We start from the raw sequence: 23,369 nt of genomic DNA, 5'->3' as shown, positions 1-23,369 counted from the left end.
GGGGCTTGATCTCACGACCCCGAGATTACAACCTGAGCTGAAACCAAGAGTCTGACACTTAACCAACTGCGCCCGCAAGGCGCTCCTGAAATTATTATATTTTAAAATGTTGCCACTTTATATAAAACCTGTGTATAGAAAGTTGAAGTTAGGTGGTGCCTTAGATGTAACTTCAGTCAGTGGTAAATCTGCAACTTCTTATATATTCAGTGTCTCTTTTCTCCCTTGAGTTGCTAGTTAACTAATGAAAAGTTCATGTTTTCTTAATATAGTAAGGATTAGTGGGAGTTGTCAGGTTGTCCTCACAAAAGTCCTTTGAAATGCCTGAATGACAACTCCAGAAAACTCAGTAATTATTGTCCAGTGATGGTTAATGCTTTTGTAATACACTGGTAATAGTCTGTCCTCTTCTAGGAGATTGCGGGAAGATGGATAAGCCCTTCCTCTCGAAGCTGCTCTGGCTCGGAAAGCACCTGCTATGTGCTGAGGCAGTGCTGTGTTTCATTTATTAGAGTGGATTCCTTCAGTTCTTGAAGACCCTGTCTTAGTCCCACATAGCTTTTAGCATATTATGGACACCTATTGAGTTTTGGGATGAATCATTTTAATTTAGTTGCTCCATCATTAAATTGCAGTCTTAGCCTCCCAAAGTCTAATTTTCATCTTTTTTCATCCCCAATAGGATGATTTGCTTTGTAATTTTTTTGTTCATTTTGAAAATTGTGTTAGCAGGCACTTCACACAGTAGCTGTAGAACTCGTCAGCTATTGTATTTGAAATGAGGATTTCCTCAGCATAAAAATGGCCTGAGTAGGGACCATTGTTTGTAATATAAAAATAACAATTTTTGTTTAAAAAAAAAGATTATAGGGGCGCCTGGGTGGCCCAGTCGGTTAATCGTCTGACTCTTGATTTTGACTCAGGCCATGATTCAGGGTCCTGGGATGGAGCCCTGCGTCAGGCTCTGTGCTCAGCCCAGAGTCTGTTTGTCCCTCTCCCTCTGCTTCTCCCCACCCATGCTTTCTCTCTCTCTCTCAAATAATAAGTAAAATCTTTTTAAAATTTTTTAAAATTAAAAATAAAAAATTATAAATTACAAACTTTAAAAGAATTATAAATCACAAGTTTTCTTTTTTGAAGTATTGTTTTAAGCTGCAGCATAAACTATCTATTACTTTATTCTTTTTTTTTAGATTTTATTTATTCATGATAGAGAGAGAGAGAGAGAGAGGCAGAGAGAGAAGCAGGCTCCCCGAGGAGCAGGGAGCCCGATGCGGGACTCGATCCCAGGACCCCAGGATCATGACCTGAGTGGAAGGCAGACACTTAACCATCTGAGCCACCCAGGTGCCCAGCTATCCATTACTTCAGATATAGGGTCTCAGATCTGATTGTAGAGATGAGCCCACGTTTCTGAAATCAAGATCCTTGATGCAAATTCTTAATGAAATCTGATCTTCCATGGTGGTTGTTGCTGCTGTTGTTGCTATTGTTGTTGTTCTTCCTTAATATCAAAGTGCTGCTATACAAAATTTCAGTACATGATAGTAGAAAAAAGTCAGATATTGGTTTTGGGTAATAACCACCTGGAGGGCAGCCTTCCTATCAATTTAGGCATGACGAAAATCCTTGCTCTGCTAATCCTTGGAGTTTGTGTTCGGTGATACGTACTTCGACAGTCTGAAGAGACTCATCTTTATGTTTATACTGAAAACAGTGATTGAGGCCAGGAAGTAAAGTAGGAAATGAAGAAACGATACCCGCACATAGAAAATATTGGAAATAACAGAGGAGACGGAATTGGGGTTTGGGGAATAAATAACCTGACCTCATTCCTCTTGCTAGAACCCAGCTGTAAGAATAAGGGAGTGACACAGTCTTAGAGAACAGCCCCATAGGACATGGAACAAGGCAGAGACAGGTGGAGAATGGATAGGAAAGGACAAGTGGAGAATAGTCACCGTTTTCAGGGAAGTATAAAATTTTAATTTTGGATAAATAGCTCCTTAAGAAGGATGTGGAAGATCCTTTGCTACAAAAAAGGCTCTAGCAAGGTGTCCTAAAAGAATTGGGAGAAGTATCAATATAAGTCTGAAAAAGCCACATGAAGTATGGGTATCTTTATTAATAGTCACAGTTTTCAGGGAACTATAAAATTTTAATTTTGGATAATTATTTCCTTAAGAAGGAACGTGGAAGATCCTTTGCTACAAAAAAAGCTCTAGCAAGGTATCAATATAATTCTGAAAAAGCCACATGAAGTATGGGTTTCTTTATTATAGATATCTATATTTTCAATTATTATATAATTGCTCTTCAAGAAGCCATTGCCAGTTTGACCGTTGCTGCATGTTCTCTTTCTCTGTCAAGTTGTTAAACATGGAAGACACAGAGTGACAGAGCTGCAGGTCAAAGGTTAAAGTTTATGAAAGGACAGCCTAAATAGAGGGAGGCTTCATGGCTAAAATTTAGGCTTAGCCAAGATTTCCTTTGTGTTAATAAATGTAACCAAAAGAAAAATTGGGGAAGTAAGTCATATATTACCCGGTCAGCTGTATGTGGCCTTCTTCAATCAGTCTTGGTTAGGAGATCCTAGGTCACCTTTTCCCATTCTCACCTTCTGTCCCCTAACTTTAGTACTTTTTATTTATTTATTTATTTATTTATTAAGATTTTATTTATTCATGAGAGAGAGGGAGGGGGAGAGAGAGAGAGAGAGAGAGAGAGAGAGAGAGGCAGAGGGAGAAGCAGGCTCCCAAGGAGCAGGGAGCCCGATGCGGGACTCGATCCCAGGACTCTGGGACCATGACCTGAGCCGAAGGCAGACGCTTAACCATCTGAGCCACCTAGGCACCCCATAACTTTAGTACTTCTTAAAGAAACCACAACATGGGGCGCCTGGGTGGCTCAGTTGGTTAAGCGACTGCCTTAGGCTCAGGTCATGATCCTGGAGTCCTGGGATCAAGTCCTACATCAGGCTCCCTGCTCAGCAGGGAGTCTGCTTCTCCCTCTGACCCTCTTCCCTCTCATGCTCTCTATCTCCCATTCTCTGTCTCTCAAGTAAATAAATAAAATCTTTTTTTTTTAGTAAATAAATAAAATCTTAAAAAAAAAATAAAGAAACCACAACATGTAGAACTTGCCAGAGTTGTGTTATAATGCTAAATACAACCAGTCAATTGGGGAATGAAGCTTTGTGGCAATTTTGCATAGAAAATAATAATAATAGAGAAAATTGGATATAGGACTTCTATTTTGTTTTTTTTATTTTTATTATTTTCAAGGTTTTTTTTTTAATTTGTATGTATTTATTTTAAGTAGGCTATACATTCAACACGGGGCTTAAACTCACAAGTCTGAGATTAAGAGTTACATGCTCTACCGACTGTGCCAGCCAGGCACCCTCTGTTTTATTTTATGATTAATTTATTCTAAATGGTTCCACTTAAGTATTTAATGTCATCGTTCTTTTTATTTTTTATTTTAGCATTTTGTGACTGTAGTATTGTTTTGCCAAAGAATTTCTTGGTATGCTTATGGGCCTAGATATCAAAATCATTTAAGTAGACGTTATACACAAAGAAGTTTTAGCATGTAGATGGAGAAAACCAAACACTTGGTTAATGGCAGCCTTCAATTATTATATGAACTAATAATTAGTTATAGTCTCTGACCCTGCTAGGCAATAAGTTTAAGCTAAAGCACTAAAGATCTAGGCTCGGAAAGTAAGAGATTCCTGAAGAATATTAGAGTGGTTACCTGGGGAAGGAGTTTCTTAGGAACCTGTGAGATATCTTTCTCCAAAATCATTAAAGGTAGCTTGGGTTTTTCTGTTGGTTTGAGATGGTGGCCTCTTAGATCTCTTAGGATTTTGTAACATTTTAGCTCTTGCACTTTTAATATTTTGCCTTTGCTTTCTTTTCTAATTTGGAATAGTTATTTAAACCCTGAATTTAATACACTGCTGTATTCCCCCCATGATCACAGACTACATATTCTTTTTTTTTTTTAAGATTTTATTTATTTATTTGACAGAGACAGAGATAGTGAGAGCAGGAACACAAGCAGCAGGCGTGGGAGAGGGAGAGCAGGCTTCCTGCTGAGCAGGGAGCCGGATGCGGGGCTCGATCCCAGGACCATGGGATCATGACCTGAGCCAAAGGCAGACACCTAACGACTGAGCCACCCAGGTGCCCCAGACTACATATTCTTAATAATGATGTGCTTGCTTATTCATCTGCTAACCGATTTGATTCCACCACATGCTGTATCTACACTCTATTAAAAAGCAGCAGTTTCGGGGCGCCTGGGTGGCTCAGTCAGTTAAGCGTCTCCCTCTGGCTCAGTTCATGATTCCAGGCTCCTGGGATAAAGCCCCACATCGGGGAGGGGGGGGCGTCTCTGCTCAGTGGGGAGCCTGCTTCTTCCCCTCTCTCCCTCTGCCTGCCGCTCACCCTACTGGTGCTCTCTCTCCCTCTCTGTGTCAAATAAATAAATAAAATGTTAAAAAAAAAAAAAAGCAGGTTCTAACTCTTGACTCAGATACTTAAATCCAGGAGTTTAGTCTTGTCATTTCTTGTTATTATAACCAGTTAGGCCCAGACCCAGGTGGATGATTTTGGGGGGAAAAGAATAAAATGTTTCAAGAGTGCCTGGCTGGCTCAGTTGAAAGAGCATGCGACTCTTGATCTTGGGGTCATGAGTTCAAACTCCCTGTTAGGTGTAGAAATTACTTAAAAAAAAAAAACAAAAAAAACTTAAATCAGATGTTTCAAATTGTTCTTATACTTTGTCTCTGGCTTGATAAGCATCATCTGCATTCCTACAGATATCTTGAAGTGCATTAGATGTATTTTCTGTAGTGTACCCCAGCCAAATGCAAAAATCTGAACAAAGCCCCATGTATTAAGCCCCGGTTTAAAGGCTCTTGAATACCTGATAAAATATTTTGATAGCATAACTAGGTAAAGCTAGGCCTTTTAATAGTTCCAAATAAACTGTTTCTTCAAGAATCATAAATGGTTACATGTCTAACACTGTTAATGTGCATTATTTCAAGGGGGGAGAGGTGAAAGTTAGGAGTGGATGGAAAATTTAACTTTGGACTCTTTTTCTAGCCTGCTAGTCTCTCTGGTAGTTGATTTCCCTTAAAAATAAACAGCAAAATAAATAAATAAATAAAAATAAAGCTCCAGGGGCATCCAACTCTTGGTTTCAACTCAGGTCATGAACTTAGGGTCAAAGATTGAGCCCTCCCTATGTCAGGCTCTGTGCTCAGTGCAGGGTCTGCTTAAGACTCTCTCTCTCGCTCCCTCTGCCCCTTTCCTCCCCCCCCCCGTACTCTCTTTCTCTCTCTCTCTCAAATAAAAAAATAAATATTTAAAAATAAATAAACAGCTTCACTGATACTTAGAGGTCTGAGGAAATATAATTTGAGTACTGAAATCTGTAACAAAGTAATAACCCCTAGTCAGAAAAGATTCTGGCTTTTATTAATAAACTCTGCTCAGGTATTCCTATCTCTGTGATCAAAGTCCTTGATAATCTTTTCCATATAAATGGAAAACCAGGTGATTTGTTATTGTTAGGCACTTTCACTGAGGTAAAACATGGGTTACATTATCTCATTATCTTCTGCCAACTTCCTGAATATATATGTTAGACTGGTAATTATTACTTTCTCTAGACAATTGTTTCAAAGGCCAAATGTTCAAAAATGTTTTAAGGGTAATAAAACTGAATGAAGAATAAGAGGCATTCAAATCTGAGACCTGTTCTAAATTTAGCTAACTGAATTATCTAATTTTCCATAAATATGCTCTTCTTTCTTAAAGGAGGTGATCCCTCCTGCAGCTCCTCAACACAAGGAGTATCTTTCTTTTCTTTAAATTGGTTTTTGCTTTCAACTAAGTGAAAACCTGACAGTTTTTCTTTCTTTCTCTCTCTTTTTTTTCTTTCTTTCTTTCTTTCTTTCTTTCTTTCTTTCTTTCTTTCTTTCTTTCTTTCTCTCTCTCTCTCTCTCTCTCTCTTCTTCTCTTCTTTTCTTTTTTAAAGTTGGCAGTTTCTAAGTTCACATTCTGTACCCCTCTCCTATCCAAATACATGTTTGAGGAAAAGGTTCCCTGTAGTTAGGGAAAGCCTTTTCTCTCTTTGGCAAGTTTTCATCTGAGAGGCCCTTCCTTTCCCTCTGCACTTGTTCTTCCTGGGGTATGTTCAGTGCCATCAGTAGACACTCAGCATAGCAACTTAGCAACAGCAAAAATACTTTTCCAAAATCTCCTGAAAGTTCTTCTAGCTAATGAGAGAGTAACTTGGTCCCACTGAAAAGGCTTATTTTTTTTAATTTTATTTATTTATTTTTGTGACACAGAGAGACACAGCGAGAGAGGGAACACAAGCCAGGGGATGGGAGAGGGAGAAGCAGGCTTCCCGTGGAGCAGGGAGCCCGATGTGGGGCTCGAACCCAGGACCCTGGGATCATGACCTGAGCAGAAGGCAGACGAGCCACCCAGGCACCCCTGAAAAGGCTTATTGGTCTTCCTTTTACCTGCCACTCTGATGATAGGGATAGAAATACCATGTATTTAGAGAAGAAAAGGTAGAGAAAAGAGCATTGAATCTGGTGGTGGCTCTGCCGTCAACATTTACCATGCCTGGGGCCTCAATTTCATTATCTAAAAAACAAGGTAGTTGAATTATATGATCTCTGAGAATTCATACTGCTTTAAAATACATGATTATTCTTAAGAATCTTGAATATAATCACTCTTGGATACATATAGTTTGCCCTTGTCACTTGACACAATGTGGACCAAGGATCTGTACACTGTACATGAAATTCCTGTCACCACACTTCAAAGGCCTTTTTCTTTGATATCTACGCAATCTAGGGTTGATTGATCCTAACGCTGTTTGAAGGGAATGTGTTTATAGAAATCTTGGAGAGTTGGCTTGCAGCAAGTGGAAAGGCCTCAGAAGTGTTTAAGGCTATTTCAAGACCTGGTTATCTTTCAATTATCTGGTTGATGTTTCCCAAGCAACTTGGTCACAACTTGTTAAAATTTCTAGTATAACCACTAAATCCCAGGTAGCTCAATTACCAGACTAACATAGACCTAATCCAAATCCTTCTTCCATTATTATGGTGCTATGGAGACAGTATGGACTTTGGAGTCAGCCAGAGCTGCGAGTTCACAGTCTGAGTCTGCCTTTTTCTGATTTTGTAATACAGGTTAACCTCTCTGTGCCTCAGCGTCATCATCTATATAACAGCAATACTTAAGTACTTACCTTAAAAACTATTATGGGATCAAATGTGATGACAGACAAAAAGAGCTTCTCACATGCCTCATCATGAGAACACCTGACATTTGTATACCTCTTTACCATTTATGAAACATCTCATCAAAGTAGTTTTATTTAGGGAACTAAATGTGTGGATTTTCTTTGCTGGCTAATATATCATTTAGGTTTTGAGGCCTGAGTTAGACTTGCTAGGTAGGGGGCCCTGGACCTTTGGAACTGGGTCAGGCCAGGTCCAGAACCTTGGCTTTCTTGAGGGTCTCTCATAAAAACATCCTTTTATGTTTTCCAGGAATCTGAATTTCTGTGTTTGGAATTTGATGAAGTCAAGGTCAATCAACTCCTAAAGAAGCTCTCAGAGGTAGAAGAAAGTATCAGCACACTGATGCAGCCAGCCTAGCTGAAGATGGAGTTGTTGAAGCAAAGGTGTTCATGATCCCTCCCCAGTGATCTGGGGTTTTTTGTTGTTTTGTTGTTTTTTTAAAAAAATCTTTTGCCCCCATTAGTATTAAATCCTCAAATTCAAATCTTGCCTGTCTCTGCTTACTGGGATTTCTCTTTTCCTTTCATTCACTCTTACAGTTGTACTACTTGCAGCATGCAGAGGTGCTCATAAAAGCATTTTATTATTTTTTTTAAGATTTTATTTTTAAGTGATCTCTACATGCAACGTGGGGCTCGAACTCACAACCCTGAGGTCAAGGGTCACATGCTCCACTGACTGAGGTGGAGTGCCCCATCATAAAGGCATTTTAAAAAGAAGGCTTCCAGGACTGTAGAAGGCTTCCAGGACTGTATCCCTAGAGACTTGAATTCTGTAGGACTAGGTGGAGTCAACTTTAGAAACCCTTGCTATGATGGTTTGTTCCTGGAGTAGGATTTTAGGAATTTATACATGATAAATGATGGAAGAATTAGAAAGGGGGCAAGAAAACATTTTTTAAAAAAGATTTTATTTATTTATTTGGCAGAGAGAGAGCAGGAGAGCTCAAGTAGTGGGAGCGGCAGAGGGAGAGGGAGAAGCAGGCCCCTGTCAAGCAGGGAGCCCGACGCAGGGCTCGGTAATGACTTGAGCTGAAGGCAGTCGCTTAACCAACTGAGCCACCCAGGCGCCCTGGAATAAAACATTTTATTCATGCAAATACAAGGCTGACCAAAAGCCATGTGTCTTCAGCTGAGGCTTAGAGGAGCCTGCCTAACCTAGAAAAGGTTTACTGACCCTGGTAAAACCTGCAATGCTCCTGGACCTGATTCAGGCATTTGGATTCATCCTCACTAAATCTGGGGGGTCTGGTTTGATCTGAACCACTGAGAAACTTGGGCTTTTCTGGAACCTAAAACTAAGCAGTCCTTGTCACAAAGGGACTCCCTTCGCTTACCTCAAGTCAGGATTGTATGAAAGGAAAAATGTCTGCTGTCTTTTACATCAGAAAATTTTACTTGGGTCATCAAATAAAACCTCTTCAAGAAAACTAATGTAGGGGCACCTGATTGGTTCAGTCGGTAGAACATGCAACTCTTGATCTTGGGGTTGTGGGTGTAGAGATTAGTTTAAAAATAAATAAAAAGTTAAAAAGTTAAAAGAAAGAAAGAAAACGTGTAAAAACTAGGTCCTTGTAGAAAAGTTATACCAAACACCAAGAATACTCTAAAAGGAGGAAGTTGTCAACCAGTATATTGAAGCCATGACCCTCGTTTAAGAGGTTTTATCGTCTGATACTGACAACATTTAGAAACCCCAGGTGCCTTTGAGATGTAATGTGTTCAAAAAATGTAGTTCCGTTGGTCAGTGGTTATACCATACGTCAATTCTAATGAGTTTATTCTAGGGCAGGAATAAGTTCTCTTCCGTTAAACATTTCCTCCTAAATCAGTTTGCAGACGTTTTAGGAACTCTTCTAACACCCAAGCTGAAAATATTGGCTTCCTGTCTGATTAAAACCATCCCAGCAGTTAGCAAACAATGACCAGAAGGTCTTAAATGTAGCACCTGTGGACCCTTGAGAAAACATCTTGAAACAGTATGGTAAATAGATTCAGAGAAGGCGTGTGGTTTGGCCAAAGAACTATTAAAACTTGCTTTCTGTTTCCAGGGCTACTGTCATGTGATCCAGGAGAATTTAGATAATGTCTTCTACTATAAAATGGAGGAAAAGAGCATCCCATCATAAAATAGGATTCCAGATGTCATTGGAAGGAAGAACTACTAGCTACTAATGTAGCTACCACATTAGTATTGACTCACATATCCAGTGAAAGTCTGTGAAAGCCTAAAAGAACAAACCATGGGCTCACAGGGAGAGGAAATCATTGTTGTGGTCTGAAGCTCTGTTGAGGTCATCCTATAAAATTCATAGCCACAAAAGTGGCTTTTTATCATAACCCCAAAACCCTAGGTCATTAGAAAATCTGTTAATGTGTACTGAGTTTTTCATAATAATAATAGCAGTAAAAGAAACTGGTTGCTGAAGGTGGTGCCACACTTAACACTAAACACTTTGGAGTACAAGTGGTTTTAGACAGGGCGTGTTTGTGTGTGTGTTATATTTAATGGTGATTTTTTTAAATACCTGATTACCAAAGGAATATATGTTTATTATAGTCTATTGTGAGAATACAGACCACAGTAAGGACAGTTAAATGACCTATCGGCCTAACCTACAGAGACAACAGAAAGAAGGCTGGAACTAGGTGAAGAGTTGCCTTTCCTTAAATAAATTTCTGGAAGTGGAACACATGGTTTTTAAGACTTTGATAAATATTACCAAATAGTTCTCCAGAAACGTTGTATCAGTTTGGATAACCTCTAAGAAAGTATGAAAATAAATCACCCCCTTTCTTGCCTAATTGGATACTATGTTTTTTTTTGTTTTGTTTTGTTTTAATTTTGGGGGACTAACTTGTTTTTGTAAATTTTTGCAAGGAACACTTAAACCAGGAATTCTCACTGGGAATAGTACAAGCATGAAGAAAGGACCAGGGAAGGAGAAAACTGGCAAAAGGGTCCCAGCAGATGCCACTAGATTTCCTACCTTGGTAATCCTAGGTTAAAATCACTTTATTTTGGGTTCAAGAAATGTGGGGCAAAATTAAAATAGGCTTTATCCTGAATTAGGCCCTGCAGAAATTGTCCCTACTTGAGCAATAAGCACTCTAACTTCAGCCTGTTTAGAAACAGTCCAGGCAAGCCAAAATTTGCTTTTATAATAGAGTCAGAAAGAAACTTCAGCCTTCAGTAGTTTCATGTTGATTGGAGCAAAGGATTTGGCCTTAATCTCAGGCCTGGCTTTTCTTGGAAGCTCTGGTTTCTGTTGGCTTCATCAGGGAGGGCTTAAATTTTACCGTTACAGCCTCCCCTTTCCTTTACTTAGCCTCTCTTCCTGTAGTGTTATTTTTTTTTTAATCCTCTTTACTTCACTCATCCTGTCCACCCACCTCCCCTCCGGCAACCACCAGTTTGTTCTGTATATTCAAGAGTCTGTCTTTTCCTTGTTCATTTGTTTTATTTTTTAAATTTCACATGTGAGTGAAATCATACAATATTTGTCTTTCTCTGACTTATTTCACTTAGCATTATACTCTCTAGATCCATCCATGTTGCTGCAAATGTCAAGATTTCATTCTCTTTTATGGCTGAGTAATATTTGTGTGTGTGCACACACGCACACGTGTGTGTACCACATCTTCTTTATCCACTCATCTATGGATGGACACTTGAATTTCTTCCATATTTTGGCTATTGTAAATAATGCTGCAGTAAACAAAGAGATGCATTTATCTTTTTGAATTAATATTTTCTTTGGGTAAATATCCAGTAGTGGAAACTAGATCATGTGGTAACCTGTTTTTAATTTTTTGAGGAACCTCCATACTGTTTTCCATAGTGGCTGCACCAATTGGCATTCTCACCAAAAGTATAGGTTTCCCTTTTCTCCATATTCTTGCCAACATTTGTTATTTCTTGTCTTTTTGATTTCAGCCATTCTGACAAGTGTGAGGTGATATGTCATTGTTGTTTTGATTTGCATTTCCCTGATGATTAATTATGCTGAGTATCTTTTCATGGATCTATTGGTCATTTGTATGTCTTTTTTGGAAAAAATGTCTTTTCAGGTTTTCTGCCCATTTTAATTGGATTATTTGGGGTATTTTATCTTCTTTAATGATGATTCAAAAAGAACTGTAGCACTTAAAAATTTCATTTGACTTAGTCTCTCCCAGATGCAAGAAGGCGGTGAAAAGCAAAGGATGACATTGAGTATCTGAATCTTTAATAGCTGACATGGTGTCAAGCTAATAGTTACTGAAATTCTTTTTTTGGACCTGAGTGAAAATTTGGAAAACAGAATATGAATAGAAATTTGAGGAAATTAAATGTTAAACAGATGTTGGAAAATATTTTCTGAAGTACATAATAAATACCTAAACCAGTGAAGAGAAAAGGATAAGAAGGAAGACTTCTAGAATCAGCTCAAAAATGATTGGATATTTTTCTAAAAGAACAGGATGCTGGAAGGGATGGTCTTAGTAGGACAGTTGCCACCTTAACAACTTTAGCTGTCCCAACTTTCCAGCCAGAATTTTTTCAATATCTTAGATGGTGACTTAGCTAGCAGAAGGGGAAACCCAAACAGGACATAAGTAGTTTGCAAAGTATACAGTTTTTTACCTCAAAATTCGAGAAATAGCAATTGTTAAATCTAAGTTCAGTCAGTTCTCAGTTCTCCCTTACCTGGGGATGGCCATGACTGTCATAGCATCATGACTGAATACAGCACTGAAGTAACTTTTGTTATAAGGGAACCTGCCTAGGCCTGCTTCCTATAAATGGTACATATATTATCAGAATAAAATACTAAACCTATATGTGAGCATATAGCAAAATATGAGTATTTATATCATTTACTCACCAAGGACTATAATTAGGCTTTTTGTTTCTCTTTTACCTACCTACTCTTGGCTAGTTTTGTTTTGTTTTGTTTTCTTCTCTTTTCTTGTAGGCTCCATGCCCAATATGGGGCTTGAACTCACAACCCTGAGATCAAGAGTTGAATGCTCTACCGACTGAACCAGTCAGGTGCCCCTTGGCTAGATTTCTGTTTCATATTCTGTTTATTCACAGGAGGAAGTGGGGAAATATAGATTGCACAAGGGCAGGAAGATATTAAACTGTTAGTTTAAAAAGAAATTTAGGCTAGGGGTGCCTGGGTGGCTCAGTCGTTAAGTGCCTGCCTTTGGCTCAGGTTATGATCCCACGGTCCTGGGTTCAAGCCCCACATTGGGCTCCCTGCTCAGTGGGAAGCCTGCTTCTTCCTCTCCCACTCTCCCTGCTTGTGTTCCCTCTCTCGCTGTGTCTCTCTCTGTCAAATAAATAAAATCTTTAAAAAAAAAATTTTAGGCTAAAAAATGAAAATAGTTAAAATCCTTAATACTGTTACTATATTTTTTTACATTAGAGAAATAAAAATAAATTGGGGTTTTTATGATTCATAAAAAATGGCTGTTTTTAGAATCATGGCTAAGATTTGGCACTGATCTCAAAATGACTGGGAAGCTTTTGGTAGAAGCCATTTTGCCATCTTTAAAAAGGGGGGAAACATCTGGACAGATGGGCAGAGGACTTGCACAAGGCCATGGTCAGGAAGAGACCTCAGGGCAGTATCTTCCATTTCTATATTCTATCTGCCAAACCCTCCAAAAGAATATGTGCTTGAAAAAAATACCTATGTCCTTGCTCAGTGTGACAGTTCCTACAGTGATGGCTTTTGTATGCAGATATGACCTACAGGATGTGAGGTCCTATGTCCTTTGCAACCTGCATCCATGTTAGACCTGTTTCTGTGCTGAGGCTGCTGAGGCTCTTTGTAGAGCCTAATGATGTTTCTGATGTTTCTGATGACCTTGGCCTCACTGTCCACTCAATGCCACTCATTTTTGGATGTAATGTGCAAGATGAATCTGTTGCCATGTGGGGCTTCCTGGCTGTCCTCAGTACCCAGGTAGGCAGCAGATTGTCTTTATCCTCCCTGGACAACCATGACCCAAGCTTGCTAAATATACCATAACTCTTGGCCATTACTTCATTGTAACAATGTCTGTAGTGAATTTTGTAGCAACTACTTCCTCATTATTATGGTTTTCTCAACATGATCTCCCCATGGTGCTGTAGAACAGAGATCAAAAAAATTTTTTTAAACATTTTAATTATAACAGTAATGCATGCTTATTAGGGGGACGTGGGTGGCTCAGTCAGTTAAACACCCAACTCTTGATTTGGGCTCAGGGCCTGATCTCAGGGTCGTGAGATCGAGCCCTGTATCAGGTTCTGCACTAGGTGTGGAGTCTGCTTTGGATTCTCTCTCTCCCTGTCCCTCTGTCCCTCCCTTGCTCTCTCTCTCTAAAAAAAAAAAAAAAATACTATGGATACATGCTCATTAAAAAATTATTCATAATTTTTTATTTTTTCATAATTTAATTTTTAAATCAGTGCAAAACTGGAGCAAAACGTGATTCTCCCTTGCTTTCTGCTTTAAAAAAAAACTCTCTCCGGGGGTGTCTGGCTGGCTCAGTCAGTAGATCACGCAACTCTTGGCCTCAGGGTTGTAAGTCTGAGCCCCACGTTGGGTGAAGAGATTACTTAAAAATAAAAGTCTTTAAAAAGAAAATAAAAAATCTCTATCCCTAGAAGTAGTTGTTATAATAGTTTGGTGTGTTTCCTTCCAGATACTTTCTATGCACACAAAAATATATTACTAATTATACTTTCAAAGCATCATTTTAGAAGGCATCGATCACAGCTGAAAGATACAACAAAAAAGAAAAACATGCTACAGGGAATAAGAGATTAGATGATACAGAAGAATGGATCAGTCATCTGGAAGACATGGTAATGGAAATCTCCCAAGCTGAACAGTAAAAAGAAACAAGGATTTTTTAAAAATGAGGATAAGTTTAAGGGACTTCTGGAACAACATCAAGCATAATAACATTTGAATCATAGGGGTCTCAGAGGGAAAAGAGAGAGAAGCAGGCAGAAAACTTGCTTGGAGAAATAATAGCTGAAAAATTTTCTGACCTGGGAACAAATATCCAGGTTCAAGAGGCAAAGAGAGTTCCAAACAAGATGAACCAAAAGAGATCCACACTAAAATACATCATAATTAAAATTAAAAAATAAAAGGAATAACAGAAAAGCAATTAGTTACATATAACAGATTGTCCATAAGACTATAAGCTGATTTTTCAGCAGGAACTTTGTAGCTAGAAGGGAATGGCACAATATATTCTAAGTACTGAAAGTAAAAAACTTACAACCAAGAATACTCTAACTGGCAAGGTTATCATTCATATTGAAGGGGAGATACAGAGTTTCCCAGACAAGCAAAAGCTAAAAGAGTTTGTTACCACTAAACTGGCTTTACAAGAAATACTAAAGGGACTTCTTTAAGCAGAAAAGAAAAGGCTGTAAATAGAAATAAGAAAATATATTTTTAAAAAAATATCACTGATAAAGGCAAACATAGTAGAGGTAGTGGATCAACCATTTATAAAGCTAGTATGCAAGTTAAAAGACAAAAGTAGTGAAACCAACTATATCTACAATAATTAGTTAAGGGATACACAAAATGAAAAGTTGCAAAGTATGATGTCAAAAACATAAAATGGAGCTAAAATGTAATGCTTTTAGAATGCATTTGAATTTAGGTGACCACCAACTTAAAATAGACTGCTATATATAAGGTTGTTTTTTGTGAACTTCATGATAACCACAAGCCTATAATAGATACACAAAAAATAAAAAAGAAACCAAACATAACATTAAAGATAAAGTCATTAAATCTCAAGGGAAGTGTGCAAGAGAAGATGAAAGGAACAGAGAACTAAAAAAACAACCAGAAAACAACAAAATGACAATAAATACATACCTATCAATAATTACTTTAAATGGAAGTGGACTAAATGCTTAAATTGAAAGACAAAGGGTGGATGAATGGATAAAATACAAGACCCATCTGTATGCTTCCTACAAGAGACTAACTTCAGATCTAAAGACACACAAAGGGTGAAAATGAAGGGATAGAAAAAGATAATCCATGCAAATGGAAATAAAAGTTGGGGTAGCAATACTTTTATCAGACAGACTTTTAAAATAAAGCCTATAACAAGAGATAAAGAAGGGCATTACATAGTGATAAAGAGCTCAATCCATCAAGAAGAGAAAACTCTTGTAAATATTTCTGCACCCAGTGAAGGAGCACCTAAATATATAAAGCAAATATTAACAGACAAAAAGGGAGAAATTGACAGTAATACAATAATAGTAGCGGTTTTAATTCTCCACATCTATCAGCAGATCAGACAGAATTGTGAAGGATAGAGAGTATGTCTTTGGATCTGGAGGTGGAAAGGAAACATTTCCAGGAATGTGTGGGGTCACACCTCCTCATAGAAAGGGTCTTTTTTTTTTTTTTCCCCTTGGTGGATGTTTACAAACCTCGATCATACCTGGCTCATCTGGAGCTCAGGTTCTTGGTGATGAGCTGTTATAAATCGAGAGCTGAGAAAAGGGAGATGAATGCAGTTGTGTTTCCATGGAAGACAAACAGGGCTAAACATAGCCAGAGTAAGAGAACCTTGACTGCTTAACAGACATGGGACTGTGCAAGTGAACAAACCCCAAAGCTCACTCCCTCCTTGGGGAGTTGAGGCCAGAAGCAGTTTCTGTAGCATCCCTAGCAGAGCTGTGGACTCGTTCCGACTTGATTGGGAAGGGAGGTGAGGTCTGTTGTTCTTGTAAGGGTTGCTTATCTTCCTTCTGAAGAGAACCCCTGGGGCCTAGATTCTAGAAAAGGGAGGGAAATTGAGAAGAACATTCTTGGGAAGGAAAAATTTTCCTCCACTATTGAAGATTCTTTTGGCTGGTCTAAGAATTAAATTGACATAAGATATTAACAGAAGAAAATAAAATTTAATTATGTATGTATTGGGGTTCCATAAGAATAAGAGGCCCACAGGTGACATCAGGCAACTGAGGCTTATATTGCCATTCTGAATGAAGGAGAATAGGATAGGGGTCTGGGACTTCAAAGGGAAGGAAGACAATTCACAGGAACATGAAAAAGAGTAAATATATTTGGTAAACAAATGTTTGCTAGGCCATACAGAAACAGTAGGAACAGGAATTTTAACAGACTTTACCAAGTTCCTCCCCGTCTGCCACCCCTAGTTTATATTATGCTGTGGTTATCTATGGTGATAGCTCCCTTCCTGGAGGAGGTCCTCCATCTAAATTGTTCTAGGCAGTGAGAGGAAGGTCAAAGATTCTTCCTGAACCTTCTGTTTCTTCAAAATAATCAGCCTAAAACCCACATTTTCCTTCCCTACAGTACAGCCTTTGAAACTTCTCCAAGAAGTTCACAGTTTACAAGTTGAGTTGGCAGATTGTTTCATCTTACTGAGTTGGTCCTTTAGTCCTGAGAATAGGTCAGTTCAGTTAAACTCATTTCAGCAGGCTGTGATGCAGATACACTTCCAAAGTAGGCTTGTGGTTCAAATACTCAGGTATTAAACGAGGCATTTCTAAGGAAATAAAAATAGTGGGTAACAAGTGGAGCAAATCATAAACCAGTTTCTGAGTTCTGATAGCAGCCAATTTAGGAGACTTTTAAATGTCCAGCTCGAGGTATCTTTGGGTGGAGTGAAGGCAGGCAGTGGCAATCTGCTAGATTTTCCTCGGTTGCAGTTTGAATGCCCCCGATGATCATTCTGAGTGGCTACACAACAATTGGCACAAGCGTTATCCATACATGAGCTGTTGTAGTGATTTCTCAAAGTTTATAAAGGCATTCATATTCAGTTTATAGGGCTTCAGGGGAAAGGACACTTTTAGTTTTCAATGATTCCAAGTCAGAAGGGCAGAAGGGCAGGTATTTTGGAGGGTTGTAGCCAGACATTAGAAGAAATAAGAGTTCAGGATTTAGTCCACTTTACAATGAGAATCTAATATCCACAAGGTGTGCCATTGAAACAGTTTTTTTCTCTCAACAGTCACCCTCATTTCTACCAAACATAGCCTAATTAAGACTAATTTGTTTGCAAACTAAGCCTTGTTTCAATAAACTTGGCTTGATTATTTCTGCAAGTGCAACAGGAAGAGCAATTGATCATGTAGGTTCTTTTAAATCTACTTTGCTGGGACCTTTCAGAAGGAATCTCCAAATTGTACTTTTAGCAGCTAAATACTTGTCATTAGACTTTGCCTGCAGTACCTATAGCTTTGGGTTACTTTATCTCTTCTCCAGGTCCCCAAAATATCCTGAGGTTCCTGCACCTGCCAGGAAGTGACCTTTTTCACTCACCTGGTAAGGCTGCTGGGAACACTGTAAGCAAGGCATCTGGCTGATATTTCCAAAGGGCTTTATTGGTTCCATTAAGTCAACCTTAGTTTCTTAAAGCTGTCCAGTCGTATATCAATCTATGTACATCTCTCAAATATGACATTACAGTCAAAGCCTTGGTAATATAATCAATGTTTCCAGTTGTGTCATTACAAGAACAGATTCTTAATTGAACTTATGAAAATAAACAGGTTGCCATAAGAGTAAGACTATTCATTAAGAGCTTTTGAATTCTAGAGGGATACAGTAGGGAGAAAAAGATACATGTTTCAGTTCTGCTTGCACAGGTACAATTTACCAAGTTGCTGTAAGGCATAGTTAAAGAGGAAATGTTTCCTTTTATCTGGAAAATTAAAAATTACAGAACAGCACTATTACAAACAGAAATTGATAAAAATTATATTCATTTTCCTCAGTTTATTCAGTCCCATATAATTCATTTTTGTTCTTGAACAAGTTCCTGTTTCTCTATTCTAGAAATTTTTATCGAGTTCAGATTTATGATCTTAAAGTTATCAGAAATCCAGTAGAAGCATTTTTGCAGGAACACTTTTGTAAAAGCATTAGAGCAAAAGAATAACTGTCTGTAAATGACAAAAAACTTTAAAATGGCCTGGTTAAAGCTCTAATTAGGGTTCATTACAATGCGATTGACAAGGAAATTTGGTTATTTCTGTGACATACAACATTTTAAGATAATAACTAGGATTATGACTGATGACATGCCAGGATTTATCAGAATTTTTAGGAATTATATACAATTTCTAGAACACTTACATTAATATTTACCCATACAATATAATCTAAAAAGATTATTCACCATTTATTTGACAATGTTTTTCATGTAATTCAACATATTAAATAAGCCTAGTTCATTTAACATCTTTTATAAGGAGAGAGAAAAATCTTGTGATTTTTCAGGAACCCTCTGAAAAATTCCAAAGTTATTTTGAGGTTAAAACAGCTTCATTTAAGGTTTAAATTTTAGGTAGTTTGTCAAATGTCAAAAGGGTTTTTTTTTTTATGTTATGTTAATCACCGTACATTACATCATTAGTTTTGATGTAGTGTTCCATGATTCATTGTTTCCATATAACACCCAGTGCTCCATTCAGTATGTGCCCTCTTTAATACCCATCACCAGGCTAACCCATCCCCCCACCCCCACCCCTCTAGAACCCTCAGTTTGTTTCTCAGAGTCCATAGTCTCTCATGGTTCGTCTCCCACTCCGATTCCCCCCCCTTCATTTTTCCCTTCCTGCTATCTTCTTTTTTTTTTTTTTAACATATAATGTATTATTTGTTTCAGAGGTACAGGTCTGTGATTCAACAGTCTTACACAATTCACAGTGCTCACCATAGCACATACCCTCCCCAATGTCTATCACCCAGCCACCCCATCCCTCTGACCCCCCAACACTCCAGCAACCCTCAGTTTGTTTCCTGAGATTAAGAATTCCTCATATCAGTGAGGTCATATGATACATGTCTTTCTCTGATTGACTTATTTTGCTCAGCATAATACCCTCCAGTTCCATCCACGTCGTTGCAAATGGCAAGATTTCATTTCTTTTGATGGCTGTGTAATATTCCTGTGTGTATGTGTGTGTGTATACCACATCTTCTTTATCCATTCATCTGTCGATGGACATCTTGACTCTTTCCATAGTTTGGCTATTGTGGACATTTCTGCTATAAACATTGGAGTGGGGACGCCTGGGTGGCTTAGTCGGTTAAGCGTCTGCCTTCGGCTCAGGTCATAATCCCAGGGTCCTGGGATCGAGGGAGCCTGCTTCTCCCTCTGCCTCTGCCTCTCTCTCTCTCTCTCTCTCTCTCTCTGTCTCTCATGAATAAATAAATAAAAATCTTAAAAGAAAATAAAAATAAATAAATAAACATTGGGGTGCACATACCCCTTCGGATCCCTACATTTGTATCTTTGGGGTAAATACCCAGTAGTGCAATTGCTGGATCGTATGTAGCTCTATTTTCAACTGTTTGAGGAACCTCCATACTGTTTTCCAGAGTGGCTGCACCAGCTTGCATTCCCACCAACAGTGTAGGAGGGTTCCCCTTTTTCCGCATCCCTGCCAACATCTGTTGTTTCCTGACTTGTTAATTTTAGCCATTCTAACTGGTGTGAGGTGGTATCTCATTGAAGTTTTGATTTGGATTTCCCTGATGCCAAGCGATGTTGAGCACTTTTTCATGAGTCTGTTGGCCATTTGGATGTCTTTGGAAAAATGTCTGTTCATGTCTTCTGCCCATTTCTTGATTGGATCATTTGTTCTTTGGGTGTTGAGTTTGATAAGTTCTTTATAGATTTTGGATATTAGCCTTTTATCTGATATGTCATTTGCAAATATCTTTTCCCATTCTGTCGGTTGTCTTTTGCTTTAGTTGACTGTTTCTTTTGCTGTGCAAAAGCTTTTTATCTTGATGAAGTCCCAATAGTTCATTTTTGCCTTTGCTTCCCTTGCCTTTAGTGATGTTTCTAGGAAGAAGTTGCTGCAGCTGAGGTTGAAGAGGTTGCTGCCTGTGTTCTCCTTTAGAATTTTAATGGACTCCCATCTCACACTGAGGTCTTTCAACCATTCTGAGTCTATTTTTGTGTGTGGTGTAAGGAAATGGTCCAGTTTCATTCTTCTGCATGTGGCTGTCCAATTTTCCCAACACCATTTGTTGAAGAGACTGTCTTTTTTCCATGGACATTCTTTCCTGCTTTGTTGAAGATTAGTTGACCATAGAATTAAGGATCCATTTCTGGGCTCTCTATTCTGTTCCATTGATCTATGTGTCTGTTTTTGTGCCAGTACCATACTGTCTTGATGATTATAGCTTTGTAATAGAGCTTGAAGTCCGGAATTGTGATGCCACCAGCTTTGCTTTTCTTTTTCAATATTGCTCTGGCTATTCGGGGTCTTTTCTGGTTCCATACAAATTTTAGGATTCTTTGTTCCATTTCTTTGAAAGAAGTGGATGGTACTTTGATAGGGATTGCATTAAATGTGTAGATTGCTCTAGGTAGCATTGACATCTTCACAATATTTGTTCTTCCAATCCATGAGCATGGAACGCTTTTCCATTTCTTTGTGTCTTTCTCAATTTCTTTCATGAGTATTTTATAGTTTTCTGAGTACAGATTGTTTGCCTCTTTGGTTAGATTTATTCCTAGGTATCTTATGGTTTTGGGTGCAATTGTAAATGGGATCAACTTCTTAATTTCTCTTTCTTCTGTCTTGTTGGTGCATAGGAATGCCACTGATTTCTGTGTATTGATTTTATATCCTGCCCCTTTACTGAATTCCTGTATGAGTTCTAGCAGTTTTGGGGTGGAGTCTTTTGGGTTTTCCACATAAAGTATCATATCATCTGCAAAGAGTGAGAGTTTGACTTCCTCTTTGCCGATTCGGATGCCTTTGATTTCTTTTTGTTGTCTGAATGCTGTGGCTAGGACTTCTAATACTATGTTGAATAGCATTGGTGATAGTGGACATCCCTGCCGCGTTCCTAACCTTAGGGGGAAAGCTCTCAGTTTTTCCTCATTGAGAATGATATTCGCTGTGGGTTTTTCATAGATAGCTTTTATGATATTGAGGTATGTATCCTCTATCCCTATACTCTGAAGAGTTTTGATCAAGAAAGGATGCTGTACTTTGTCAAATGCTTTTTCTGCATCTATTGAGAGGACCATATGGTTCTTGTTCTTTCTTTTATTAATGTATTGTATCACATTGATTGATTTGCAGATGTTGAACCAACCTTGCAGCCCAGGGATAAATCCCACTTGGTCGTGGTGAATAATCCTTTTAATGTACTGTTGGATCCTATTGGCTAGTATTTTGGTGAGAATTTTTGCATCCATGTTCATCAAGGATCTTGGTCTGTAATTCTTCTTTTTGATGGGATCTTTGTCTGGTTTGGGGATCATAGTAATGCTAGCCTCATAGAACAAGTTTGGAAGTTTTCCTTCCATTTCTATTTTTTGGAACAGTTTCAGAAGAATAGGTATTAACTCTTCTTTAAGTGTTTGTTAGCATTCCCCTGGGAAGCCATCTGGCCCTGGGCTTTTGTTTGTTGGGAGATTTTTGATGACTACTTCAATTTCCTTAGTGGTTATGGGTCTGTTCAGGTTTTCTATTTCTTCCTGGTTCAGTTTTGGTAGTTTATACATCTCTAGGAATGCATCCATTTCTTCCAGATTATCTAATTTGCTGGCATATAGTTGCTCATAATATGTTCTTATAATTGTATTTCTTTAGTGTTGGTTGTGATCTCTCCTCTTTCATTCATGATTTTATTTATTTGGGTCATTTCTCTTTTCTTTTTGATAAGTCTGGCCAGGGGTTTATCAGTCTTGTTAATTCTTTCAAAGAACCAGCTCCTAGTTTCGTTGATCTGTTCTATTGTTCTTTTGGTTTCTATTTCATTGAATTCTGCTCTGATCTTTATTATTTCTCTTCTCCCACTGGGTTAAGGCTTTATTTGCTGTTCTTTCTCCAGCTCCTTTAGGTGTAGGGTTAGGTTGTGTATTTGAGACCGTTCTTGTTTCTTGAGAAAGGCTTGTATTGCTATATACTTACTGCCTTTGCTGCAATCTCAAAAAGGTTTTAAAACACTTCGCCATATAGGATCAGAGATCACTGAAACATTACCTAGTTATCCGCTTAACCATGGTGACAAAGACTTTGCAGACTAACACAGAAAGTTAAATGATCATAAAAAGGAAAAACTTAGCTCTTTCCATATTGAGAAGATTCTATTTTCTTAAGTAATCAAAGGCCTCATAAAGACAACATGAAGCACAGGACCTTATTTTGATAAAATACAGAATATTTGTTTTCTAGACAGATTACACTAAAAGCAAAGAAAAACCCTTTATAATCTCTTAATATCAAGAGCAGACCAATAGTCTAAGAAGACTGTCCTTTGAACAGAGAGAAAAGCCAAATTTTAATTTTGTACCAGCTTACTTTTGATATTAAAACTCACTTACTTAAATTCATTCCAGTGCTAGGCAGTCTCCACCATAAGTAAAATTTGTCTCTGAAGATTCCTTTTCCATAAACCTATGACTTTTCTACATTCAGATTTTGTCCCTTTTTCTTTCTTATAACCAGATTTGCTTTAGGACAGATTTACTTTCTTTCCCTTAACAAAAACATCTCCATACCTCATAACTTATCTTACCCAAAACATATGCAACTTTCCTTGTATACAGAGTTTCCCTTATTATTTCTAGCAGTGTCAATCACAGATATTAGAATTCTTAACTCATAGAAACTTTAATTTCTAGTGAAAATGAAGTAGTAAGCAATTGTGAATTGTCTATCACACCAGCAATCTTTAGATTGGCATATTTATTAATATATTTTATAATTTCTAGAAACATGCTTCTTCATAATACAGTCTTTCGTCTTAACACAAGACATGTTTACTAACAAACACAAATTTTTTGTTGCTCTGTATTAGTGTTAAAAAAAATTCAACTAGGGGTGCATGGGTGGCTCAGTTGGTTAAGCGAATGCCTTGGGCTCAGGTCATGATCCTGAAGTCCCGGGATGGAGTCCTGCATCGGGCTCCCTGCTCAGCAGGGAGTCTGCTTCTCCCTCTGACACTCCCCCCTCTCATGTGCTCTCTCTTTCTCATTCTCTCTCTCTCAAGTAAATA

The 23,369-nt window shown here is 38.2% G+C and overlaps 1 protein-coding gene across 3 annotated transcripts in view; it reads left to right on the top strand.

The window, feature by feature from the left end:
* Positions 1 to 23,369, top strand: part of COMMD1 (copper metabolism domain containing 1) — a 251,331-nt gene that overhangs the window by 186,064 nt on the left and 41,898 nt on the right. For 2 of the 3 annotated variants that reach the window (XM_028089713.2, XM_088026519.1), the window contains one exon: positions 7,595 to 7,829. The exons of the other annotated variant lie outside the window; for it this stretch is intronic. In XM_028089713.2, coding sequence (XP_027945514.2) covers positions 7,595 to 7,702 — 108 coding nt within the window. In that variant the 3' untranslated portion in view covers positions 7,703 to 7,829. Of the gene's footprint in view, positions 1 to 7,594; positions 7,830 to 23,369 lie in introns of those variants that run through there. 3 annotated transcript variants of the gene reach the window in all.

Source organism: Eumetopias jubatus, unplaced genomic scaffold (assembly GCF_037043125.1).
Source record: "Eumetopias jubatus isolate StellerSeaLion01/CBP00866 unplaced genomic scaffold, mEumJub1_p1.0 scaffold_9, whole genome shotgun sequence".
Lineage (NCBI taxonomy): Eukaryota > Metazoa > Chordata > Mammalia > Carnivora > Otariidae > Eumetopias > Eumetopias jubatus.
Note: the sequence above shows the minus strand (reverse complement) of the source record. Positions and strands in the feature narration are given on the sequence as shown.